This window comes from Exophiala mesophila (assembly GCF_000836275.1).
Source record: "Exophiala mesophila strain CBS 40295 unplaced genomic scaffold supercont1.2, whole genome shotgun sequence".
NCBI classification, from domain to species: Eukaryota; Fungi; Ascomycota; class Eurotiomycetes; order Chaetothyriales; family Herpotrichiellaceae; genus Exophiala; species Exophiala mesophila.
This window is the reverse complement of record NW_015622505.1, coordinates 2573129-2598490: the sequence shown is the minus strand read 5'-3', so window position 1 is coordinate 2598490 and position 25362 is coordinate 2573129. Positions and strand designations below refer to the sequence as shown.

The 25362-nt window shown below is 50.9% G+C and overlaps 9 protein-coding genes across 10 annotated transcripts; 5 read left to right on the top strand and 4 right to left on the bottom strand.

Annotated features, from left to right (window-relative positions):
* Window positions 1-4519: 4519 nt before the first annotated feature.
* PV10_02747 (uncharacterized protein) lies at window positions 4520-6621 on the top strand (the record flags this gene model as incomplete). Its single annotated transcript, XM_016367097.1, has 8 exons — window positions 4520-4549; window positions 4609-4977; window positions 5035-5184; window positions 5253-5748; window positions 5825-5871; window positions 5933-6072; window positions 6138-6272; window positions 6335-6621. 8 exons carry the CDS (start codon window positions 4520-4522, stop codon window positions 6597-6599), a joined length of 1632 nt encoding a protein of 543 aa, XP_016226615.1. The 3' UTR covers window positions 6600-6621.
* Window positions 6622-7112: 491 nt separating this feature from the next.
* Window positions 7113-8474, top strand: PV10_02746 (uncharacterized protein; the record flags this gene model as incomplete). Its single annotated transcript, XM_016367096.1, has 4 exons — window positions 7113-7280; window positions 7371-7538; window positions 7608-7751; window positions 7839-8474. The coding sequence occupies 4 exons, from the start codon at window positions 7113-7115 to the stop codon at window positions 8472-8474; spliced, it is 1116 nt and encodes a 371-aa protein (XP_016226614.1).
* Window positions 8356-12042, bottom strand: PV10_02745 (uncharacterized protein). Its single transcript, XM_016367095.1, has one exon. It carries the CDS (start codon window positions 11636-11638, stop codon window positions 8957-8959), a length of 2682 nt encoding a protein of 893 aa, XP_016226613.1. The 5' UTR covers window positions 11639-12042; the 3' UTR covers window positions 8356-8956.
* Window positions 12043-13274: 1232 nt separating this feature from the next.
* Window positions 13275-15879, top strand: PV10_02744. 2 transcript variants are annotated; one of them, XM_016367094.1, is made up of 3 exons: window positions 13275-14683; window positions 14740-15321; window positions 15376-15879. In XM_016367094.1, exons 2-3 carry the CDS (start codon window positions 14905-14907, stop codon window positions 15424-15426), a joined length of 468 nt encoding a protein of 155 aa, XP_016226612.1. In that variant the 5' UTR covers window positions 13275-14683; window positions 14740-14904; the 3' UTR covers window positions 15427-15879. The 2 variants fall into 2 exon arrangements, with proteins under 2 accessions (XP_016226612.1, XP_016226611.1); XM_016367093.1 differs by having other exon boundaries at window positions 13275-15321.
* Window positions 15880-15951: 72 nt separating this feature from the next.
* Window positions 15952-18051, bottom strand: PV10_02743 (uncharacterized protein; the record flags this gene model as incomplete). Its single annotated transcript, XM_016367092.1, has 2 exons — window positions 15952-17969; window positions 18020-18051. The coding sequence occupies 2 exons, from the start codon at window positions 18049-18051 to the stop codon at window positions 16307-16309; spliced, it is 1695 nt and encodes a 564-aa protein (XP_016226610.1). The 3' UTR covers window positions 15952-16306.
* Window positions 18052-18195: 144 nt separating this feature from the next.
* PV10_02742 (uncharacterized protein) lies at window positions 18196-19191 on the bottom strand. Its single transcript, XM_016367091.1, has one exon. It carries the CDS (start codon window positions 18976-18978, stop codon window positions 18394-18396), a length of 585 nt encoding a protein of 194 aa, XP_016226609.1. The 5' UTR covers window positions 18979-19191; the 3' UTR covers window positions 18196-18393.
* A 233-nt stretch (window positions 19192-19424) lies between these two features.
* PV10_02741 (uncharacterized protein) lies at window positions 19425-21158 on the top strand. Its single transcript, XM_016367090.1, has one exon. It carries the CDS (start codon window positions 19673-19675, stop codon window positions 21134-21136), a length of 1464 nt encoding a protein of 487 aa, XP_016226608.1. The 5' UTR covers window positions 19425-19672; the 3' UTR covers window positions 21137-21158.
* A 197-nt stretch (window positions 21159-21355) lies between these two features.
* Window positions 21356-22463, bottom strand: PV10_02740 (uncharacterized protein; the record flags this gene model as incomplete). Its single annotated transcript, XM_016367089.1, has 1 exon — window positions 21356-22463. Exon 1 carries the CDS (start codon window positions 22295-22297, stop codon window positions 21356-21358), a length of 942 nt encoding a protein of 313 aa, XP_016226607.1. The 5' UTR covers window positions 22298-22463.
* A 684-nt stretch (window positions 22464-23147) lies between these two features.
* On the top strand, window positions 23148-25135 carry PV10_02739 (uncharacterized protein). Its single transcript, XM_016367088.1, has 2 exons — window positions 23148-24062; window positions 24114-25135. Exons 1-2 carry the CDS (start codon window positions 23531-23533, stop codon window positions 24944-24946), a joined length of 1365 nt encoding a protein of 454 aa, XP_016226606.1. The 5' UTR covers window positions 23148-23530; the 3' UTR covers window positions 24947-25135.
* Window positions 25136-25362: the final 227 nt, after the last annotated feature.

Here is a 25362-nt window from a genome sequence, read left to right as displayed (position 1 = left end):
ACAGTAGATCTGCGCGGAGGCCAATACTAGCGGAATACCCGTTCGGCGATAGTCTTGATGCCATGACTTCGTCCACAATGAGCAATGCTTTTTGCTGGTCTGCTGTGTTCCGAAGGAAATGAAGGAATTCGACCGACGCTGGTCGACATCCTCCTGAGCCTTGAATCGGCTCGACAATGATTGCTGCAAGACTATCTTTGGGAAGGTCGCCCAGGATATCCTTTGTTGCAGGTATGTTATTGAAGGGAGCAATGACAAACTCATGGGGTAGATTTGTGGGAATTTCAGTGGTTTTCCGCATCAAGTCAATGGGAAACATGAAAGTACTGCCGTGAAAAGCGGCGCTGAAGGTGAGTATTTTCTTGCGGCCGGTGAATGTGAGAGCCGTAGCGCAGTTCAAAGTGTTTGCTTCCGTGCCAGAGTTTGTAAAGCGTACCAGCTCCAAGCCGCTGGGTCCAAACCGACTGGTCACTTTCGCCGCCAGCTCCTTCTCATACATATTGTGGCCGCCCAAGTTCCAGCCATTTTGAAGAGCGTCTGTGATTGCTTTGACGAGACGGTCATCACGATGACCGAAAATGCCAGCACTGTAGTCCCCCAAGAAATCGAGATAGGTGTCTCCGTCTAACGAGGTCAAAGTGGCACCGGCGCCGGACTTGAATGTCAAGGGGAAAGGCGTTGCGTAAAGTGGCGTTCTGGTATTACCGCCGGGCAATGATTGACGAGCGGCTTCGTTAGCCTCTCGAGACTGCGAGTTCAGCTCTGCATATCGAGCTTGCGCTTCAGCAAGAGCTGAACCGACATATGTCGTAGAGACATCAGCCACCATTTTGAGGACTATGGCGAGTTTGAAATATCAAAGAAGCTGGAAGTGATGGCGTCTTTGGGATAGATATTGGACCATTTAGTGAGAAAGATGGTCTGCTTGTGCAAGAAAGACCAATTCTTCCCCCAACAGGCTTTTGTAGCAAACGCTTGGGGGTAGCGTTTCGAGTTTTCGTGAACATGTCAACATCTGAAATATGGCACTCTACAAAGAGAAGCCCAGAACGAGAAAGGGTTCAAACCTGGGGTGACAATCAGACTTGTCATCGGGATATGGAAGCCGTATGCCTTTCCTTGGCCTCCCATGAGATGTTTTGACATATCGTGGAGCACATGGATCTAAGAGGAGGGAAATGGATCTACGGCAGCGGTACCATATCCGTGCTCGGCTCAAACGGGCATCCTCCCCGCGATTCAGACCAATGATCGAGCGGGAAACAAGTTGGACCCAGTTTTTCGTCCTGAACTCCCCTTCCAAGAACGACTTGTCTCCACCATTATCATCAAACGACATCTTAGCTTGACAAATTCTAACCTCAGGTCAAGGTGACGGAAGACAAATCTTGGCGGCCCAGAGACTCACAAGGATCACTACCTTTGACGGAAATGGAAGGACTTTTGCACGTGTCGACCTGACCTTCCTTGTATGTTCCTGATATAGAGTCTATCTCCTATCTTCCTTGAGCTGTCAGAGCCATCGGCCTGGCCTTCCATAAGAAACAATGGGTGATAGGTAACCGCAGGGGATGCAATTGGCGATATGGTGCTCACACGACTATAAAGTATTGGTCAAGTCGGAACATTGTCATTGAAGCCCACACAAAACCATCAAGGTTGAACGAAATCAGGTCTTTCAAGGAGGGTTAGCAATTGAACTAACACACAACCACCGCAAACATGGCACCAAAAGGGATCAGGGCCAAATTTCGGCTCACTCGACCCATCATTCAGAACATGCTGGTCGGATTGTAAGTCAATCAATGAAAGAACTTGACGGCGACTGACAAGGCATTGCAGCATGTTGTTCTGTCTTCCTGGTATATACGTTGCAATTACTGGATTGGGCGCTGGAGGTGGGCAGCCGTCCTCCTTAACAGTGGCCAACAACGTCAATGCAATTCTCTATGCCATCTTCGCCGTCATGTCCCTGGGAGTTGGGTCGCTCTTGAACATCTTGACACCCAAGATATGTTTAATGATTGGCGCATTTGGGTATCCCTTCTACGTTGGAGGTCTTTGGTTCTATGACCGCACTGGAAACAGCGCTCTGGCATATGCCGCGGGCGTGATCTTGGGTTTCTCCAGTGCGTTCTTGTGGACCACGGCATCATTCATCTCATATGCCTACCCTGAGGAGCACCGAAAAGGCTTGGTAAGTCCTAATTTTGCTTTGTATACCTGCATAGTCTGATCAATGTCTAGTATATCAGCATGCAATGGGCCATCCGATCTGGAGGTGCAACTACGGGCGCTCTCATCGCGTTCGGCTCCAATTTCCATCAGACATCAGCTGTTGGAGTATCCACGCCTGTTTATGCCACTTATGTGGCTATTCAGACCTGCGCCATGTTCATTGCGTTCTTTTTCATCATCAACCCAAGGAGGGTGATTCGTGACGACGGAACTCATCTCGCTGTCTTTTCGAGGCCGACCCTTGCGTCCGAGGGTCTGGGTGTCGTCAAGGTTTTCTTCGATTCGAGATATCTGACTCTTGCTATTCCCATGTTCTGTTGTGAAATGGCACTTGGCCTGGCCAGCAGTGTCAATTGTGAGTCAAGACGTTTCGATGAAAAACCAGAAACCTTTCTAACATTGACCTCTAGCACGATGTTTCAACCTCAGAACTCGAACACTGAACAACGTTTCTTTCCAAGCCATACAATTCGTCTGCCCACCCCTTTTGACATGGATCCTGGACAACAAGCATATCAAAAGCCGACGAAATCGCGGCCTGATTGGTATACTCGTCATGGGCGCCAACGCTATCGGAGCTTGTTGTGGACTTTTGGCCTGGCTGTCTGTGAACAATATAGACTCAGCCGACTCTGGATTTGCCTGGGACTGGACAGATCCTCAGTTTGGAGGGCTTTTCGTGGTTTATACCATGTTTGGAGCTTGCTTCTCGGGCTACCAGATGGCTACTGAATGGACTTTGGCTGCAACCACGAACGACCCGGAGCGTCTGGCAAAGATTGCCGGAATGTTCAAATTCTGGTCTAGCTTGGGAATGTTTGTCTCCTTCATCATGGCTGCCCAGGGCGTTCCGTACTATGGACAAACCGCTCTTCAGTTGAGGTTAGTGCTCCCTTTCCTTTCATACGTGCAACAAATGTACTGACAGCTGGTGAAGTTGTTATACCGTAGGCGTCGGCTGTATCATTTGGGTTCTATTCAAGAAGGTTCCGCAAACCAACTACTTCTCTGAAGCAAACGTCATAGTGCCGACCAAGGTCGAGGAGATCGCAAGGCTCGATGGAAAGATTGAGATAGGACAACTTCAAACAGAACAGGAGAAGCAGCAAGAGGAGCAGGGCACGCCTGCAAAGAAAGCCACTGCTCAAGAGAACCAAGACAGCATCGAGCGACCATGAACTCGGCAACGAGTTGATCGGGTTGATTATGACCGTCTATGGTTGTCCGATGTATTAGACAATATCGATGGAATACGAATAGCCACTGTATTCAGAGGTTAGGGAGAGCGGAGACAGTTATGACCTAGCAGCAGCTGGGTTGATTGGCTTTGGAGGCTAGATTCGTCACAAAGTGCCCCTCGCGGTTACTACTGTGTTTTATCATAGTCGACCTTATAAGTGTTATTAAATTTGGCGTACACTAAGGATTAAGCATAGATCTACCTAGAGGTGTATGAAGAGGCGATTGCCCCATTGGATTCCAGCCCACAAGTACGACCACATAGAAACATTGACCTCTGCTGGTACGACCAGTCAATCTTGCGAACTTCTCTATCACCCCTCGTTGCATGAATTAGGAAGTTTTCTTAGCGCTTGAAGATTACAATCCCGTTACGAGAGACCATCCAATTCGAATCCTCGCTGCGAAGATGCGGTATCATAGGGTACTTTATGATGCCGGAGTTCGTCGGTTGATGGGGCCGATCAGGCCAACCAGCCGACTTCAAGTACACCTATCCGTACGTTGTCTTTGCAAACCCTAAATCTTCCCAATAGGCGGACTTGGTGGGGCGTCGTCCTCGACTTCTCTTTCCATCAGTTGGGTTGACATGAGCCGTTGATTAATTAGCCTCGGCCAGTACCAAGAGAGCTAGACTCTGGGGGTCGACGTTGGACCCTCGGGCCCTATCGACGCCAATCCGCGTGTTGTTTGACCGCGATTGATATCGGGGACAATGGAGAATTTTGACTTGGCATGCAAGACACAATTCCCAAAAACCGTGGGCTTGAGGCAGCCCAGAACGATTGATTCCAACTCGGCGGAATGTATCTCGTGAACTTGAGCCCTGTTTCTGGGGGCTCCACTTTCAATATTTACTTACATCTTCACCTGACACGGCGCAAACTCAACACCTTACATCGTCCTGAACTTCTGAACAAAGCTGATGTAGGCTTGTGAGACTGATAAGCTGAATGTGTGTTTGATATATAAGCGAACGAAATCGAATACAACCAGGGGGATTTGACGGGCAAAATATTCGTTCTCTACACATTAACCAATAATGGCACCAATTTGGCAACAGAAATCAGAGGTAAACAAAAGTTCTCCACGAAAGACCATACAAAAATGCTGACAATCTTTATCATCTAGGAAGCACGGGGCGCTGTAATGGCCAAAATCCCCAAGGAGTGGCTGCTACCTGCCCCGACTCTATCTTCGCTACCATTAGACGTCAACCCAGTCTTCAAGAGCTGTGGCCTTCTGTCAGACCGAGATTTAGAAATCACTGACGCCGATGATGTGACCAAGATCCTCGAGCGGATTCGAAGCAAAGAATGGTCGGCCAAGGATGTCACCATTGCCTTCTGTAAACGTGCGGCTATCGCTCATCAATTGGTCAATTGCCTTATGGACATCGACTTCGAAGGAGCCATCAAGCGAGCCTCTGAACTAGATGACCACCTGGCAAAGACTGGGCAGGTCGTGGGCCCTCTTCATGGACTTCCAGTGAGCTTGAAGGTAGGGACTTGTCCAACCGTCTTTTGGTTGAAGATGCAATGACTAACCTGAAGTCAGGATTTGACGGCGGTCAAAGGGATGCGATACTCGATCGGCTTCGCCGTTTGGGGAGACTGCAAATCGGACAATGATGCATGGATCGTGCAGAGCCTTCGCAAGGCCGGTGCTGTGGTATATGTCAAGACCACGATGCCGCAGACAGGGATGGTATGCCAGACCCAAGCCTTGTCTTCGATGTCAAGAAGCCAGAACGACTGACCGCTAACGTGTGATAGGCGCTTGAGACGACATCCAACCTCTGGGGACGGACACTGAACCCATTCAACAGCAAGCTGAGCCCCGGAGGATCGTCTGGAGGTGAGGGAGCATTGGTTGGATGCCACGGCAGCCCGATCGGTATTGCGACCGACATTGGAGGCTCGATCCGAGCACCAGCGGCCTTTAACGGACTTTATAGCATCAAGCCATCATCAAGACGGTGCAGTTATTTGGGAAGCATCGTCCCCGTTCCCGGTCAGATCGCCATCCCATCTGCCATCGGTCCAGTCGGTCGCAGCTTGCGTGATCTAGAATTGATCTGTAAGACCTGGACTGACGATGAACCCTGGCGCATGGATCCTTCAATCGTGCCCAAGCCCTGGATCAAGCAGGACCCGCCCAAGAAAGTCACCATCGGTGTCATCGCGTTCGATGAGGTTGTCATGCCGCACCCACCTGTCCAACGTGCGTTGCGTGAGACAATCAAGAAGCTGAAAGCTGCAGGACATGAAGGTTAGTGGAACGAAATACAACCATGAATCATGCTATCATATGTGTGTGTTGATTCGCGACCCTGACTCGGAGACAGTCGTTGAGATGAAACCTTACAAACACGGATACTCGTGGGAAATCACGGTAGGGAGTTCTCCCATCGAAGACATTGATACCTGAACTGATATGGTGGTGAAATCTTTAGAGACCGCTGTACTTTCCTACGGCCGCTCGTCAACACAAGGAATTCCTTGCACAGACGGGCGAACCAATGATTCCAGGCGCAGAAAAGCTGATTGCCGGACTCAAGGAACTGTCGGTGCCTGAATTGATGAGTCTCCAGGCGTAAGTAGTTAGAACAATGGACTTGTCGACTGTATCATCGAAGCTGATATTGAGACAAATCACAGACAACAAGTTGCGTATCAAGTAGCGTACTTGAAACACTGGGAATCGACCGCATCGCTCACCTCGAACGGTAAACCCGTGGATGCGATCCTAACTCCCAGCTCGGCTTGTGCGAGCTACCCCCATGATTGGTTATTGTGAGTTACTTGCTTTCTCACCTCTATTTAAAATCGACCCTTTGAACTCACGATTCACATAGATGGTGGGGATATTTCTCCGTGTGGAACCTACTCAATTACCCAGCTATCACTTTGCCTGTTGGCAAGGTGGACAAGAACATCGACAAGGCCGACCCAACATATAAACCGGTCAACGACACCTGGGATCAGGAGAACTATGAGATTTATGATCCTGAATTGTTCCATGGTGCCCCCATCAGCTTGCAGCTGGTTGGCCGTTATTTGGAGGAGGAGAAATTGTTTGCCGTTGCGGAGACTATCGATAGAGATGCGATTCGGAAGTAAGGGCTCTGAGAAGAGTTTCTCGTCTTTGGACATTCTGCTTTCCAAATAAATTTCAAATGGAGAGAGACTTATCATAAGCCTCACTTGGGATCATTAAACGAAGACATGGCATAGAGTCTGGTGGTGGAGGGGTCTTCACCTGCTAGATGTCAGCCAAAATTCAATGAGAGGAACAGTTCTCCAAGAAAGTCGACCTCGGTTGTATTTGACAGACTCTATGATCTTCATAAAGAAAATGAGAGACATCGACCGATGGTGCTTTGCGAGCAATGGGGATGTTGGAAACGCAATACGCCATCCGTATCTCCAATTGCGTGATTCGGGATGTCCTCGTATCAGGATGATCGCTCAACTCCAACGACCCCATGAGCATAGTGTATCAGCGATGTAGTTCCAGACCCTTATACGTATGATGTATGATTAGACGTAGTCCAGGTTGGTCCTTTTGCTTCAAATTCGAATAACTTGTTTCCGTAATACATTGAAGAGATCCTCGTTGAAAAACCCATCACTATGCCATCCGCCATTACTGAGACTGAGACATTGCCGCCCTTGAAGAAATGGCAGCGGCCAGCAAAAACAAGTGTCGATCTTCCATGGGCAGATATTCAAACCATTGATATCTCTCACTTTGATGCACCGGGTGAGAAACAGAGATTGGCTGAACAGTTGAGAAAGGCTGTAAGTATAGTAGACACTATAACACAACCATAGGGGTGGGAATGGATGTCGGCAGTAAAGAATGATAACTGACCCACCGATTATGATCAGGTCCATGAGACGGGCTTCTTCAGCGTTGTGGGAACAGGATTGACCGAGGAAGAAGTGCAACGTCAATATAACATTGGACAGGCATTCTTCGACTTACCAGCCGAGGAGAAAGGTCGCGCCGAATATCGATGTGATTTCACAGTAGGAAATTATTTTGGTTATCGTGCAGTATGTCCGGATCCTATTTTGTTTAGGGATGATAACGGATCACTGACCAAGGGCGTTTGACTCAAATAGCCATTTGAGAAGAAAGTCATGTCAACAGAGGTCAAGGACATTGTGGAATCGTTTAACGTGGCCAAGTTCATTCCCCAATATACCAAAGAAGCTCGACACCCGTTCTTTGAACCATATCACGCTGAGATGGAGGCCTTTTCGAGGGTAAGACACTTGAATTCTCCAAAAGTCTAGTCTGTTTGGAGAGATATGCTGGACAAGTTACTGACGAATGAAACCCAACCACTGCAGAAATCATTAGCCATCGCCAGCAAGATATTCACCTTATTCTCAATCATCCTCGAACTGCCGGAGGATTACTTCTCGTCACGACACGAGTACGAGTCTGAGAGCGAGGACCATCTGCGCTACATGACGTACTATCCGCGATCATTGGCAGACGACAGTCTAGTTGAAAACACATGGTCGCGAGCCCACACTGATTTCGGATCGTTGACTCTTCTTTGGAGCCAGGATGTGGCCGGCCTACAGATCAAGACCCAGACCGGCGAGTGGAAATATGTACCTCCCGTCGACAACGGCATTATCTGTAACGTGGGCGACACGCTTGACTTCTGGTCTGCGGGATATTTCAAGTCGACTACCCATCGAGTAGTGCGCCCTCCACCAGATCAGGTCCATATCAATCGACAGGGTTTGTTCTATTTTGTCAGGCCTGGGAATGAGGTCGATATCAAGCCGGCGGCCTCACCGTTGCTGAAGCGTTTGGGCCTGGTGCGCGAGGATCAGGAGTTGGCTGAGCCAGTAACGGGACTTCAATATGTGCGTGAACGGGTTAAGGATTATCATAATCATACAGACTACGCTGATAGGAGAGGGAAGAAGTTCAAGATTGGAGGTTTGGAGATTGAGGATGAGGCTTCGTAGTCGACTTTGTTCTCGGACGAATGGAGACACTAAGCGGCGTTCAGGATGGCACTGGTAGTGTCGGATCTCGGGGCTCAGAATTCAGACCTTCACCCAGTAATGTCGCTCTTCTATTCAATCAATACAGAGAGACACAAGTATTGAGGGTGGAATGATAATCCACTGCCACGTAAAGAGGAAGAGGCTGGGACTCTTTAAATTGCCTATAGCATCGCTAGATGCTGAAACCAGCTCCAAGCACACTCGATATTGTTGACTATTCCAGGTCTCTGCTGCAGCAGGGAATATGCCCCTGAGCAACCTTATGTCGTGCCTGATAATGTTTGACTTATACATCAATCGACTGAGGAGTGGACAGCTACAATAGACGTGGTAACTCGTCAAATGGCACGTCGGGCAAGACTCCTGCATCTCCAGTCTTCCTCTTGCCAATGGTGTCAAAGGATCGCGTTGAATGATGTTAATAGAGACTGTACCATCGGTCACCGATGTCTAGATTTCCTTGGGCTCTGTGTTCCCTCACTTTCTTCCTCCAACTCGTCTTCTTCTTCGATCAAAGCTGGGGTTCTTCGCTCAGTCCTCCGCTTTGGTCGCCTGCGACGTGAACTTGAGATATTACTTGCAGAATCATCTGGTTGAATATCGCTGACGTTATCCCAGTCACCCAGGCCATCATCTGTTTCAGCGTCCCAGCGACCATTCAAATATCCATTGAGTGTTGAAGTCGACCCTCCATTCGCAGTAGCAGGTGTGCCCATTCGTACTTCGATGTCTTCTTGATTGCCTCGTCTCCTCTGTGCAGCGGCAGCTAATCCTGCACTACGTTCCCTCAAGGCCTGTCGAACTTTCTCGGCTTTGTTGTGCAAGGTTTCAAACGCGTCCTCTAGAGCTTCCATGCCAGAATAGATATCCCGTTCAATCTCAGCCAGGGTGGCGAGTTCAGTTTCTTCATCAAAAGCAATAGGTGCACCACACTGCGGAGGCAAAGTCGACTGGTTATAACTTCCTTGACGAGAACGCGGCCCGCCATGGACGCTGGGTGTCGCGCCACGAGCGCCAGACCGAAAAGGGGTGGCATTTCGCGAATCGGGGATCGGAATAGTTTCGTCAGCCCCGGAGCGAAGAAATCCATCGAACCTCCCGGAGATTAAGATGTCCCATTCGTCGTTGCTGATGGCCGCTAGGGTCGCTAGAGTGTTGTGAAGAGATGGGTTATGGAGGAGGAACAGGGCCGATTCACATTCACGGGGCGGAGTGCCTAGTCGATACAATCTTTGGATGGCTAGAGCGGTGACCTGAATGTGCTCTGGGATTGCCCGGGCTACGGGTGCAGGAGTTGGAACTGGCGCAGGAGGTGTGATCCCGGCATGCAGTTCTGGAGTTGGCACCCTTTTCGGAGGCTGAACTGGTTTGTCCACAATTCCCAGCAAGTCCTTGAAGGCTGGACGTTGATCAGGAGGCAAATGTGTCAGGATGGCAAATGTCAATGTCTCTTCATCGACCTCTTCTGGTGGGGACGTGGGGGCGTCTCCAGGTTGCTGTCGGTTGAGCCACTTATCCACAGACTGTTTGGTTTTGCGAGATTGGCGGATGTAGTGTTCTCTGTATTCTTCCGGCACATCGATATCTAGCCGTTGCATAGGGACGTGGAACTCGAGGGCGATTCCCAAGCCAACAGGGGACTGTGAAAACGTAAAAGGAGGCCAGGACGGGAGATCTCGTCGGCCTGAGACAAATTCCAAGACCTCTCCCCAGCTCACACTCGGAGTATCATCGACGCGATCGGGGGCGGATCGGCACAAGGGACAAGCACAGTACTCGCTGGAGATGTCGCGGGCAAAAACAGCTTCTAGACGATCCAACAGCCTTCTTGCAACGGAGCGATAGCCAGTTGCGACTGCTAAAGAACCATTCTTGGATATCACGTGGTCAAAACTGTCCAGAAGGCTGGTGTAAGGCTCGAAAAGATTGGCGACAACGATGGGCTGCTGGCCGGGAATCTGGGCTTGTTGAATTGCCATTGGTTTCCCGGCAAGCAAGAGATTCTTGGGCACAGGTTGATGCAGTCCGCCATGTTGTAGAAGGTAGTCAACCTTGGGAACGGTGAGGGGCACTGGAGGTGGGGGTGGAGGTGGAGGGCCAGGAGTGGATAACATGCCATCTGGGCCCGGAGTGCTTCCCAGCAAAGAAGGGCTCTCTTCTTCGATGAAAACTTCGAAAGGGGTGTTGTCGCGTGGGTGGAATTGAGAATAGACGTCTGTGGGAACCGGCGCGGGAGGAGGGTGAAACGAGGGCTTCTGTACGGTGGGCTGATCTGGGGCAATGGAAGTAGCATCTGAGCTCAGGTGTGTGCCTGAATCAGCGGTACTCGAAGTTGTTGTGGTGGCGGGTGAGGCCAGCCTGGTGGGCTGACTGACCGATCTGTGTTGGGAAAGGTATTGTGCTGGACTGGCAGGCTTTAGGGGAGAATCTCTGGTGGGTGTTTTGTCTCGAGACTTTGCGGGAGACTGAGTGCCAGGTCCCAGTTCACTGGCGGTACGCAAGTGTCCATTTGATCTTGAAGACTGCGGCCGCAGACTGATCCTGACCTTGGGATCTCTGATTGTGGAACGGGCATCATCTTCTGGGATGGTGTGAACAGAGACAGGTTTGCCTGTACTGGGCCGCGATTTGGTTGGGGTTGAGGTCTGAGCTGTCAGAGGAGGACTAGGAGGGGAAGGGGAAGATGAAGAGGGCCTCGCGGCTGCGGCAGAGGGTTTGTCCTTGGAGGCGCCAACATCGGTTGTAGGAGGAGTGAGAACATTTGGACCAGTTTGTGGCGGCGGGGGAGCGACAGACTCACGGCTGTGCTCTTTGGAGAAGGTGGGATATGGTAGACTCGTCTTCGACTCTGCGCGCAAGGGTAGAGGTGCATCGTCGAGGACAGCAGGCATGGACGGACGTCTCGTGGCAGAAGAGGGAGAGAGAGAAGTCCTTGATGAGGTCTTGTCTTTGCTTGAGGATATTCGATGTGTTGGAGTTTTGTGACGGCGAGTCCTTTGTCTATCTCGATCTCGGTCTCGATCCTTATCTTTTCGGTCTCTGTCTGATTTATCGGAGGCCTTTGTTAAGTCTTTCTTTTCCCGCCTCCGCTCAGGACTGTTATCTCGAATTTTGGACGGCATGTTGAAGGAGTGCAGAGGGCATGTTGTAGGGATTGCGGAGATTTGGAAGGAAGTGCAGTCTTTCGTGCTGCGTTGTTGGCAGGTAGGGTCAAGGCGAGGGTTGGCGAGGACGAGGGCGGCTATGTCGACGAGTGGATCGCCATTGAGGAGGAATTGATGATGGCGGACTGGCTAGAATGGTGTGTGTGTGGAGTGATCCGGCGGTTAATTCTTCGACGCAAGAGGAAATCAGGATAGACGAAGACGGCAAGTGACGCAATCAGACGAGGATCTTGAGAGTCCGCAGTCGGTAGTGTTATACCTCCTGTTCTGTTGAGTGAACGAGGGTTACGTCGATATGATGGCCTGGTTTAGACGGTGACAGAAGTGAACTGAGGCTCAGATGAATGATGAGGTGGTGATGATGTGTACAGAGTGGTAGTCAAGTTGATTTGATCTGGAGGCAGTCACGAGGATCAGAGGATCGCAACGGTGGACAAAACTCCAATAAGAGACTGGAGGGGCCGAGGGGCGAGGGCCCGGGAGGCTGTGGCACGATCCGTCTAGGGCCATAAATGGGCCAATAGGCGTTATGATCTGGTCATTTGGGGGAGACTGGCTGTTTGTTGGCAGTGGGAATTTGGGCAGCGAGAAATTAAAATGGGTGGCAGGTCACGCCTAAAAGACCCGCCCCTCAACCCGCGGCTTGACTGTGAGTGTGTCAGTCGTACCCAGTAGTTATTGGTTTTGACCAATTGCTAGCCAAGCCTGTGGCTGGTGTTTTAGAGGTGTGTAACCACTCGCTGTGATCGTGACTTGCCAATACGAAACCTGTTTGCTACCTCATACTCTACGGAGTACATACCTGTATATCCCGTTGAGTACCAAACCAGCATTGTATGAGATGCCTACCCTAGTGGACTGTATGTAAGGTACCTATGGAAAGTAATGTTACAGCTGCCGCGGGTAGGGCCACTCCCCGGAACAACAAATATCCGTATTCAGACAAGTTTTCTGTCTTAGCGGGGAAGGTACAGGGAAGCTACTCAAGAACTGCAGGAAGGACAGGTCATTCAACGTTGATATCCATCACCATCAGCGCCTCACCAAATCATCGGAACATCGCAGTCTTTAAAAGAATGAACATTGTTTTGGTTATAACGAGGTCATTATATTAAGAAGGTTGTAAAGAAACGTACGGAGTACTCGAGGTAGTTTTACATTGATCCTCGCAATCCAATCAGCTCAGGTCATTCCTGACGTGGAGGCACTGATAGAGCACATGTAACCCATGCACTAATTTACCCCACGTCCTGGAACAAACCGATGGACCTTATCGACCGTTATCTCTGATTTTGTTGGCCCTACACAAACCATATACTCCCTCCTTTCTCCCGTCCTTCCCCCTTCATTTGTTTTCAACATGCAATTTGTACGTTGGGGCGTATTTACATGTTCAAGACCAAAGCGGCACCACCAAACAGAGCGGCGGCACCAATGGCAGCGGTCTGAATGGGTGCGGCACCTTCAGATCCAGTCGCGTCTGCGGTGGCTTGAGGAGCAGTAGCCGTTGGGGTGTTGGTACCGGTGGGTTGACGGGCACCAGAGGTGAAGGGAACGTCCGAAGCCGAGCTAGCGCCATCGAAGGCAGGCGATCCAGACTCAGATCCCTCCGGAGCAGTGGCGGTAGCATTCTGAGGGTTGAGGACATTGTCGATCACGTGAACAACACCGTTGGCAACCAGGACGTCGGGAATCACGACGCGGGCGCCGTTGACATAGATTTCGTCATCCTCGGTGACAGTGATGGTGACATTGGTTCCCTCAAGAGTGGGAAGTTGGGTGCCGTTCTCGAGGAGGTTGCTGTAGCCCACTACGCCAGGAACAACGTGGTAGGTGAGGATCGAGGTCAATTCCTCAGTGGTCAAATTGGGAAGAGCAGAGCCAATCGCAGCGAAGGCATCGTTGTTGGGAACAAAGACGGTGATATCCTCGGCGGTGTCGACGGTGTCTGCCAGGGTCAGGTTGACCAACGCACCGGCTGCAGCGGTGAGGTTGAGTTCGGTGGCAGTCTCTGACACATTCTCTGGCACCACCAGAACGCTGTCGATGATGTGAACCACACCGCCGGTGAAGTTGAGAGGCTCTCCAGTGACATTAGCCACGCTGAGCAGACCCGACACAATCTCCAAATCGCCATCGTTGTCATAGACTCCCAAGCGCTGTCCTCCGCTGACGTTGGCAAATTGACCAGGTGCGAGCAAGGTAGGAACAAACTGGGCCTCGCTGAGGTTGGCATATGTTCCATTGATGACATGATAAGAGAAGAGGGCGGTGATGAGTTCCTCGTCTCCTCCAGCGAGGGCGGCACCGGCACTCGAGTTGAGAAACTCGGCAAAGGCGTCGTTGTTGGGGGCCAACAGCGTGATGTTCTCCAAGCTGCCCAGCTGGGTTGTGAAGTCTTGGAACATTCCGAGGAACTGAGTCAAGTTGCTCAACTCGGTCTGGTTTGACAACAACGTGACCAAGTCGGGGGTCGAAGGGGTGGGCTCATCTTGAGCGAAAGCTGCGCCAGCCAGGGCTGCCAATGCCAATCCTTTGAACAACATTGTCACAGACGAATGAGTTGAATCACTTTTTGTTGGACTTGGTAAGTACAGGATGAATGGAAGGCACACCTATATAACGAGGTCGGCAAGAAAAGTATGGACAGAGGAAAAAAGAACTGGAGGAGAAAGAGGGGGTCGACACAAGAGTATTTGAGGCAAACAAGAGAGGCACAACTCCATCCAACCCTCACGACACGTCGAGCTTGTGTTGCGCCATCAAGAATTTCATGCTGGGCCGACGTGTTTCCATGGTCAGCCAACTCCACGTCCCCTTCGAGACAAAGAGTGGGTTCGGACCCAATTGCAGTGGCCAAAGTCTGCATCGGTGGGCTAGCACTGGACCAGCTCTGCACCAGGACCTGGACGATGATGGTGTGTTACCATGTCGAGGCTGTGGTGGCATGGCATAGAACTTGGCTTGAGGTCGATCTACCCCGGTGATCGAACAGTTTAGCCTGTAAGGGAGCAAACCATATGGCTTTGGGCAAAGTCAATGACGCATTTGTCCACCAGACAAGACCAGCGACGGCTTGTCCACATCCACTCCACCAATCGACATAGCTCCCAAGCTTGTCTGGGCGATGACTCGGTTCCACGGCAATATCGTGAAGCTTTGATTCGGATAGTCTTACCCATCGAAGAAAAAAGGCCATTTGTGGCGACTCGGAGCCATTCCCTATGGTCTGGGCTGGTCGATTGACTTCTGTAAGCATAGTCACTTCGGTCTCATCTGCTCTACTGACCGTTGCAATCTCATGGTTTCTTGGCCATTTCGAAACCGGTTTGGATCTCAAAGGTCACCTCAAAGATCAACATGGGGAACATCAAAGCTCGAAAAGGGGGACAGGTGGAAAAGCCGAAAACTTGGCAAAGCTCCAGGTGGGAAAGTCAGTAGCACGGCTTGGACCGATGGAAGGTGGGAAAACAAATGACGGGCCCGATGATTGGGTGTGGCCCCCCAAGAAAGCCGTCGTCATGGTTGAAGCTGTGCCTCAATTGCGCCTGTGCAGGGAGAATTGCAGCACCACAAATGCCCTCTATACAGCAAGTATCACTCCATCCCTGGGGAGACACGGGGCTTTGGGCTCGGAGGAGGTAATGGCCACCCCCGCATTTTGACATCTTGCCTTGCATTAACGCACCTGCCAGATCCAATCACCAATCTTCCTTTTCTTTTTTTCAAATGATGTTTTGTGGTGAGATGAACTACCACCTCATCTGTTTATCATCGTCCATCTCTGGACAAATGGTCCCAGCCAACTTTGACGCACCTGTCGATTCACCCTTGCTTTGCATATTGAACAAGCGGAAAATCTGACCAGAACTAGACTCTGCCAATTTGGACGAGCTGTGGTGGCTGTCTCCGCTCTGGCACTCTGGCTCCTTCCTGAATTCGATGATGAAGCAATGGACATGATATCATCATTCTGCAAATCGCCTTGTTTGAAACGCGTGTCGCGTCTTGGCGTGACGCTGCCCAATCCTTCCATTTTCCACCTTTTTTCTTCCTCTCGGCTTTTGGTGTCTACGAAGTTACACACGAGGAATCCCACGGATCAAGAACTCCGTCTGCATCATTTGATCCACATATGTAGACACATTAGTTCTCGCGTCTAGACTCAGAGCCGACACTCTCTACAAACCGCATGCTTCACAAACTCCAAAACATTAGGCTTTTTCTGTGGTGGTCACCATGTTGTTACGCTCCTCCCCGCTATTCGAAGCACGTACTCATCCACTGCTCCATTGTCTACCCTATGCCTCCACTAGCATCAACGGTATGTACAGCAGACATGTCGAGTGTCTGTTGCAGACTTGCCCATATTGCCCACATCGTCCGCCAAGACTCCGAGCTTTGGGTCGCGTCATGCCCCATTCTTCAGATTGGATGCATCACAGCTGAACTCGCCAACAGTTACACACGCTTATATGCATATGACGTTTGAACATCAAATTCTCCCACTGCTCATGGATCCATTAACATCATCAATCCCCTCCCTTCCTGTCTGTGCCTTGCGTTTTATGGCACAATGCCACGAATGCATTCTATCACGCCTTTATTCCCAAGCCAGCACCATCTCTACCGCTGAATCGATCCACCAGGCCATGGCCCGAGACCACCGCCTCCCATCTCAAATGCCTTAGCCGCCTTAAGCACGCCAATGTCATCCCACCTCTTACCAATAAGTTGCATTCCCACCGGTAGGACATCAACCCCATTGCTAGCTGTGGCCCAACCACATGGAACATTGAGACCAGGGTGGCCTGTGACATTAAATGGCGCTGTATTGTTCGTCATGCCCACTGTAAGCTTGAACTTGTCCATAACACTGCTTGCGGGGCCGAGGTCCGGATGAGGTGGTGCAACACACGGCGTCGTCGGTGTGACTAGAATATCATACTCCTCAAAAGCACGGTCGTACGCAGCTCGGAGTTCCAGCACGTGACGATGAGCCTTTGCTTGCACCTCTGGCCCATACTTTTCCGTCAACAACGTTTCGGTAAGCAGGATATTGATCACTGCCGGGTTGGCCACCCTCAGCAGATCGTACATTTCTTGATCTGGAGGCCACCGGAGATGCAGGTGAGGCATGCCGTGGGAAAGCACATCTGGTATGCGGCCACCCACGGCCAATCCTGCAAGGTGCGTTCTTGTTGCCGCAGTCCAGATGGCTGGTCCCAGCTGGTGCATAGGGATTGACACCTCACCTACGGTGGCCCCACTAGCCTCAAAGTATTGCACCGCCGCCTTGTGCACGACTTGGGCTACTTCTGTCTGCATCCCTTGCAAATTCATCGACTCCTTGATGATACCCACCTTCAGTCCTCTGCCAGGTTCGAGACTACGTCTCAAGCCCTCCCCGTAGTCAGAGACATGTTGTCTCAAGGGTGATTCGGGGGTCATGCGAGGGTCCAATCCATCATAGCCGGCAATGACTGCGAGCAGCGTTGCAACATCTTCCAACCTTCTGGCCATCGGACCGGCAAAGTCGATCATAGGATGAAGACCTGCAATGCCGGTATAGGGGACCAGGCCGTGGGTAGGTTTGAGTCCATAGACACCACAAAAAGAGGCAGGTACACGTATACTTCCGGCTTGATCGCCGCCTATAGCAAGATCAATATCATCGCCAGCGTCGTCTAAACCTGGGACTCCAGCTGCGCGTGCAACCCCGAGCCCGAGAAGAGCAGCACCTCCGCTAGTACTCCCACCTGCGTTAAAGTGCCGTGCCCACGGATTATGCACCGGTCCGTTGATAGAACTGTAGGACAGTGGTAATAGACAATAGTTCTCGCACGTGGATGTGCCTGCAATAGTGGCGTCCGCGTCTAGCAAGCGTTTCACCACAGTAGCATCAATTTTGGCAATAGGATGTTTTCCATCATGCGAGACAAACTGAGGGAATGTGCCACAAGTGTGAGGCAGCCCTGCCACCGAGACATTGTCTTTGATAATGATCTTGCGACCACTTAACTCCGATGAATGGGGGCTTTTGGCTTTCAAATCAGCTTGCTGGCTCCATGCATTGAGGTTGTTCTGTGGCGATTTCCAGAATGTCCTCTCTTGCAAGGTGGGTGTCGGCGCCAGACGTGGATCAACATAGTCATCTAGTCCATTGACGTTGGCCACCGTGATATCGGAGGATTGTAGTGCAAGGAGGAATGCCTCCTCGTCAGATTCTGCTATCACAAAGTTGTTCTTGGCCGCAGCATCTCGTAGGACTTGACTGGTAACGCTGGATCTAGCAATCGTCAGTGGAGGGTGCTCTTGTGTAATGATTGATATGCATACTCGGCGCCGCCTGACAGTGCAACGATCGACATGACCAATGTCAACTGCCTCTCTGGCTGTTTCAATACACTGCCCTCACAACGACATCATATCATCTGACGATGGTCTGGATTATTCCACAGCTAGGCTCGTCCGTGGCACCTGGGCACCGGGGCACCGATATTGGAGGCCGAGGGGGGCCCTCGGGCGCTCTTCTCCGCGGAATGTGCGTAGATGTCCACTACTCCGGTATGCCGGATGATGAGCGGGAGCAACCGCTGTCACTCTTTACATCCAGGGCTTTGGAACGCCCCGATCAACAGAAGCTGGAGTGCGAACTTTGGGTACCCAGGAGCCATTTGATGGGCATTGGTCAAGACGTTCAGCCTTGAATTCTAAGGGACATCTTGAAGCCAGTTCCATTCTACACTGACTCTCCCTTGTTCAACCTCGGCCAATGTTGCAAAGATGTTGACTGTAACATCGATGTCTGTAGGTTCACAGCCAGTGCATCTATCCACGACCGTCAAGTCGACGCTCCTATTACTTCTTCGTGCTCGAATCTTCTTGCCACACAGAGGGTTGTTATTGGGATTACTCCCAACACTAACTGCGTCGAATACAAGATGAGAGACGGCAACAATTTTGTCCTTGTTGGAGGAGGTGATGCCACAGGCGCCTAGGCCTGGGTCATAATAGGTAAGATCTCCAGTGTAAGGTCCGCCTCGCCCTGAGGGTAGAGGAAGGTTTTGATGTCGGCTCCGGGTCGATAAGCCAACAGCAAGGCCTATGATCAAGATTAAGACGGCTAGAAGGCCAAGGACAATGAGGATTTGATATTTGCGAGACAGTGACTTCCATCTATCGAGCAATATTTGTGGTTTGGTGGAGGCGGAAGGCAGGTTGGAGGTTGCGACAGGCTTGCGACGAATAGTGTTTGTTCTTTCTGGGTAGGAGGCATAGTCATTTATCTCGACCATCTTCGGTTTCTGGCAAGGAGTTCTTTAGTCGGGTCCTTTATCATGCACACTGTATGCCGAGGGGCGAGGGGCGCTGCAAAAACCACTCGAGGGCCTTTTGTTCGGAGGATATGCTTCACGAACCACTAAGGCAGACATGATACGCGGAACATACACCTAGAATTGGGGCTGATCCACAGCCATGCTGGTGAACGTCTGATGCGAAGCCATGTCATGGGCCCGTTGACGAGAGGGAGGGCGAAGGTGAAAAGGCTCTGATGAGAAGCGAAACCAAAGTTGGTTGTCGACGGGGGGCGCTTGTCTCGAATGCCTCGCCTAATAGGGATTAGCCTAGCCTGGCGTGTCTGGCAGGACCTTTGTGAATCAGGGAAGGTGCAGCTGCATGGAAGTAGTTTGGCACCTTCCCCAGGCTCATGATGTAGTTTTTAAGGCAGGCACATGTCGACTCATGCAACACCATATCTGTCTCGAAATGAATTCCTCAAAAGTCAGAATCATCTTCAACTACACTTCCTTTCACCGGTGAGCCCATACCTGTCAACCAAGCTTATGTTTGTTCTTGCGGTGGACGTATCGTCCATCCATCATCACTGTTTATTACTCTGATAGGGCGGTGACATTATCCCCACTTCGTCCTAACCATGCCTGGAACTGTCGGCCTCAGAAACCTTGTCCTAGCCCCGAGGCATTGAGTATGGTGACCTCACTACCTTTCTCTACCCCAACATCGCCAACTGTCAACGACCATGCGACCTCGCCTCCCACACCGCCCTCCACTCCTCGCCCGTCGCTCATTGATCATCTGGGTATGCACGCGGACAATGTCCTGAGCCTGCCAGATCAACATATCTCCACTCCACCGACTCCGAGCAGGCCTCGCGAACGGACTCGGGGAAAGGCACTGACGACGTCAAAGACCAAAAAGAGGCGGATCACATATGTTTCTAGACACTTCCAAAATGGCGATACCGATCCGAATACTCAACGCCAGGTGACTGTCGCTGATGATGATGATGATGAAGGTGTGCAACATGTAAAACATGAGGGCGGGCTGTCCGAGGACCATGCTATTGAAACACCCCCTAGCACTCCTGCAAGATCAGCGATAATCCCGAGAAGTGACTTCGATATCGATGGCCTTTCCTCCGATTCCTCCCTCACCGACGTCCCAGATGATATTGGGCCTGATCCATTTTCACCCCAACCCAAATTGCCTTCTACTCCCTCCCAGACCAAAACCCATAATGGTACCAGCAAAACCAAACTGTCAAGGCAGCCGACCAAATCTCCCTTCTTTCCATCTCCTCATAAACACCGCTCCAATTTCTTGTCTACCCTGCCCTTTCCTCCACTCAGCCATGACACATTTGGGCTGATGCAAGAGCGCCTGGCTCACGACCCTTTCCGACTGCTCATTGCCACCATCTTCCTGAACAAAACCCCAGGAGAGCGGGCAATGCCAGTTTTCTACGAGCTCATGACGCGATATCCTACGCCCAGTGATCTTGCATCTGCAGAAACCGCAGATATAGCCTCCATGATTCACAGGCTAGGGTTTCAGAACCAGCGAGCCAGGAAATGCGTGGCTATGGCCAAGGCATGGACCTCGAGCCCCCCGCAACTAGGACGGAGATTTAGGAAAGTTGACTATCCTCTGAAAGGCGATGGTCGAGATGTGGGAAAAGACGATGTTCTAGAAGACGCGGACTCCCGAGTGGCATGGGAGATCTCTCACCTGCCCGGCTTGGGGCCGTATTCACATGATAGTTGGCGCATGTTCTGTCGCGACAAACTGCGAGGTCTTTCGAGCGGGTGGAATGGGGAGAATATCGTGCTATCAGAATCATTTGAGCCTGAGTGGAAACGTGTACTACCATTGGATAAAGAATTGAGGGCCTGGATGACCTGGATGTGGATGAAAGAGGGTTGGATTTGGAATAAAGAAACTGGTCAGAAGATCAAGGCCAGTGATGCTCTTATGGCGGAGGCTCGTGGAGGGGGTATTGTCGTGGAAGAGGAGAACTCTCCCCATCTAATCATGAAGTCTATTGGTGAAGAAAATGTCGATATCTTCCAGCAGCGTGAGCAGGTCGAACACACTGCGGGCGACTTTCTGCCGGTCGGGCATGACAGAACGACTACTGAGAAACGCGGATAGGACCATCCATATTGGATTCGTTGGACAGTACGAAGAGTCAATCTCACAGTCTAGAAACCAGTATCTTGGAAAGGCGTAGGAAACAATCATCGAATGCCATAATTACAGGCCCATCCACGCCAACGCTCATGAATCTATAAACGCTTAATACATGTTGCAAGCCGATTGGCAACAATTACCCATGATAATAATGCTCTCATGTACAGATACCCAAGTTCATCAGCGTTTCCTAAAGCCAAAATGTCCTGGACTCGCCGTGTCACTTCCAGTCGAAGCCTTCTCTTGTGGCCCTAATTCAGCCGTTTGCTGACTTTTGCGAAAAGCTCTCTTCCGGCCGGTGCAGCAGCACACGCCGCAACAGGTACCAATCTGCATGAAGAAGCCAATCAAGTTCATCCCAGTACCAATCCACAGGAATGCCAACATGGGCTTGCCCAGAGTGGCATTGATATTCAGATCGGCCGCTGCAGAAAACTGTTGCTTGAAGATGACAAACATGACTGTGGCGATGACGGAGCCCACTGCGGTGAACAGGAGCGATGCAAACGTCAAGAGTGTGAGAGGCAGTTGTCGTAGAAATATCCGTCTTGCTTTGTGCTGCCATCGAGGCTGCTTGGAGAATCCCAGCGGGACTAGAAAGATACATAGGAAGGTCAAGATCGTCCCGACCAGGAGACAGGCAAACATCCATGTGCTTGCAAGCCGCACCAGGTCGAGGACATCGACTACATCCGTGGGTAGTGTGATGGAGGCTCCGGCCAGAAGTTCGTTGAGGATAATCTCCACAGGATTGAACCAGTATAATGCGGTGGGCGGCGAACAGTAGGTGATTCCCTCGCCGTCGTATCCTTCACAAAAGCTCCATAGGCCAACTTGATAAAAGTCATGCAATCCAATCGACTGTGCAATCGAGTTTATGAAGACAGCGTTGGGTACAGAGGCTGGAATGATGTCGGCTAGGCTGATCCGTAGGAAGTATGTGTCTCGAATCACGGGTTTGTTGTTGATGTTTCCGATTTGGACGAGGATGAGGAAAACGAGGGCTATGAGATAGATGACGGCCGTGAAGATTCGAAGGCCCGTTGGCTTGGGTTTCTGATATCCCACGACATCGTCATCTCGACGAGCGTTTCGGGGTTTGGATCTCGAAAACATGCCCATCGTCGAGGTGAAGAGGCGACCAGCTTGACCCTCCGAATTCTACAAGTGAGAGAGGAGTAATGGCATAGGTGAAAGGCCTGACTGCATGTCAATTCTACCATCCAAAACACTCAACAGAGTCCACGAGGACGAAGTCGACTGCGTCACAATGTTGCGCAGGCCACAGACAACTCAAAGTCTCACCTTGGCATTCACGTCCACTTTTCAAGGATGGATGCGCTTCCCAAGAACCTTTCGACATGTCATGTATGTGGATTGCTCTTGCCTGGCTCAGCCCGTGATGGGCGTCATTTCAGCATCCGTGTCGCCCATCCCAGCAGCGTTGGGGTTTGTCTAGTGGGCACGGTGGGCCTGTGGGTGTGGTCAACGTCCTCAACGCGTTGCACAGTTGATTGAGTTCAGAACATTGACATCATTGGCAGGCCTAACGAGGATTTGGGGGCGATGCTAGGAGGGATTGGGTCGTGTTTTAGGGTCCCTTGCGGCTCGCTTCAAGCGCCATCATTTCTCTGTGCCTGTGCGCTAAGTAGTTAGTCGAACGTTTTCGTCCACACTATTGCCTGTCTACCTGTTCAGGTTTGTGCTGTTGCTGTGCACGACCTCGTATCATTATATTCTAGACTCTAGCAGAGGTCGAAAGTAAAGAAGTGAAAATTCTTCAAGCAGATGAGATGCAAAAGAAGGCAGGTGCCATGGCTTGCATGGAAGGGAAGGTGCAAGAGAAGTCAACCAGGAAAGAGTGAACCAGTTCCACCTTCCAATGGCCCCCTCCCCTCCACCCGGTAGACAAGAAATGGTCTGTTTCCCTTGTGCTCATCTCTCATCTCCATCTTCCCTCTCGGCGTGCATCGTGCATCGCCACCAAATGTCTCGAGTTACGGGAGGATATCATGCGTCATCCGGGTCCCCTTAGCCTTTCCGTCCACGTACGATTTTTCGTGGACCAGGTTCACATGCCCGTTTCTACGAGTATGTCCCCACTACTCCGGAAGGGCCTTTGGTGCCTGCGCCCAAGATTTCAATCCTCACTCCCATGAGATGTTCGTTGTACCCACCGACCTAGTATTTTCCTGTGATATGTTTACTTGAAGATTGCTATCATATGGCAGCATTTGGGTGATTCCCACGGCTCGAGGTTCATTCGCCGCAGCCAGATTGGTAGCCCACCAGCACGAACTGTTTGGCTCGGGCAATTCACTCTGTCTATCGTCGTGACCCATCCTCTCAGCGGCCATGAAGCTGGAACTCAGTCTACTACTTACCAGTCTCGCTTTGAGCGCAGCACAGGTGACTCTGACTGGTACCAATACTGAGGCAGCCACAACCACCATTCCAGATTATCGAACGAGCGGAGTGACCTATCGAGACGATGCCTCAACGTTCACTATAACAGCCACCGGCAGTTTTGGTTCGGTGACTGAGCTGGTCACGACTGTTGGGGCGGGTAACGCTACAGCCTCAGGGTCAAATGGAACGGTAACAACAAATTCGACCACAAGCGCTACTCAGACACTTCTGGTCGGCTCCGCTCAATCCACGACAGTCAATGGCACAGCATCTGGAAATGCTACCGCCTTTGCCACCACCAGTGCCCCCCAACCTACCAACACCGTGCCCTGTAATGGATTCGTCGAGTTTTGTCAAAGACAGTACAGCAACATTACCCACGTTGGGGCGCATAACAGCCCTTTTGTGAGGCCTGGAAACCTAGCCTCAAATCAAGAGTTGGATGTTACCACACAATTGAACGATGGGGTCCGAATGTGTACGTTTTGCTTCTGGCAGTCACCGTACACTACGCTAATTGCCATTACAGTACAATTCCAGACTCATTATGAGAACGGCACCATCCATCTATGTCATTCGTCTTGTGAGCTTCTTGATGCAGGCACCCTCGAGGACTACTTGCGGACTGTGACTGTTTGGCTCAAAGCAAATCCCTCCGATGTTGTCACAATTTTGATGGGTAATTCCGACGTCCTGAATCCAGAGAACTACACGGCTCCAGTCATCAACTCGGGACTGATTGACTTTGTCTACACTCCACCAACAGTGCCAATGTCGTTAGATTCATGGCCAACATTAGGAGAGATGATTATCACTCGACAACGCGCGGTAGTCATGCTCGACTACGAGGCCAACCAGGAGGAAATCCCTTGGCTGCTGGACGAATTCTCTCAAATGTGGGAGACTCCTTTCTCTCCTACCGATCGTGACTTCCCCTGTACCGCTCAGAGACCGCCAGATGACTCAGATGAGGTCCGTCGTGATCGGATGTTCATGATGAACCAGAATCTGAACATCGATATCAACCTCGCAGGTCTGAGCATTGACATTCCCGCAACCAACATACTCAATGAAACCAATGCTGTCGACGGCTACGGCTCTGCCGGTTGGAGTGTTCTCAACTGTACACGAGACTGGGACCGCCCGCCGACGTTCTTACTCGTCGATTATTATAACATTGGCAACTTCAACGGCAGCGTCTTCCAAGTTGCTGCCGACGCCAACAATGTCACATATGACCGCTCCTCGTGTTGCGGTCTAGCAGAAAGTCCGTCTCGACGTGGCGATGGAGGAAGAGAAGTGGTCAATGCGAAGATTTTGGCATTGATTTTGGGTATTGCCTCGATGATTCTCTTTTTATAAGTGAACCTGGGCTGTCTGTCTCGAGTTCCAGGAATTCGGTTGTTATGAGCATTTGATTGTCTGCATAGCGCTCGGTGTCGCGTCTGGGCTATAGTCTGTACCCATGAGGATTTATTAGATTATGATTGTAATATACGTTGGATGAAGTCTCCTTCATTGATCGTTTCATTTTTGACCATCCATATGCACTCGACCTCTGTAGTCGGTGTTTAATCTGGGTCGCTCCATAACAAGGTTAATCACATAGATTATACAGGAGACGAGCGTAAACCTTAGTAGACATACAAACTTGGGTCCTGTGGAATTTCGTCCTCGTAGGGGCAATCCTCGGAGGGTTTTGTCAGACCTCGGAGGTTTTGTGAAGGACGATCCAACCGCCCGCGCTGCAATGCGTCAGCCTGGGCCCCAAGCGACTT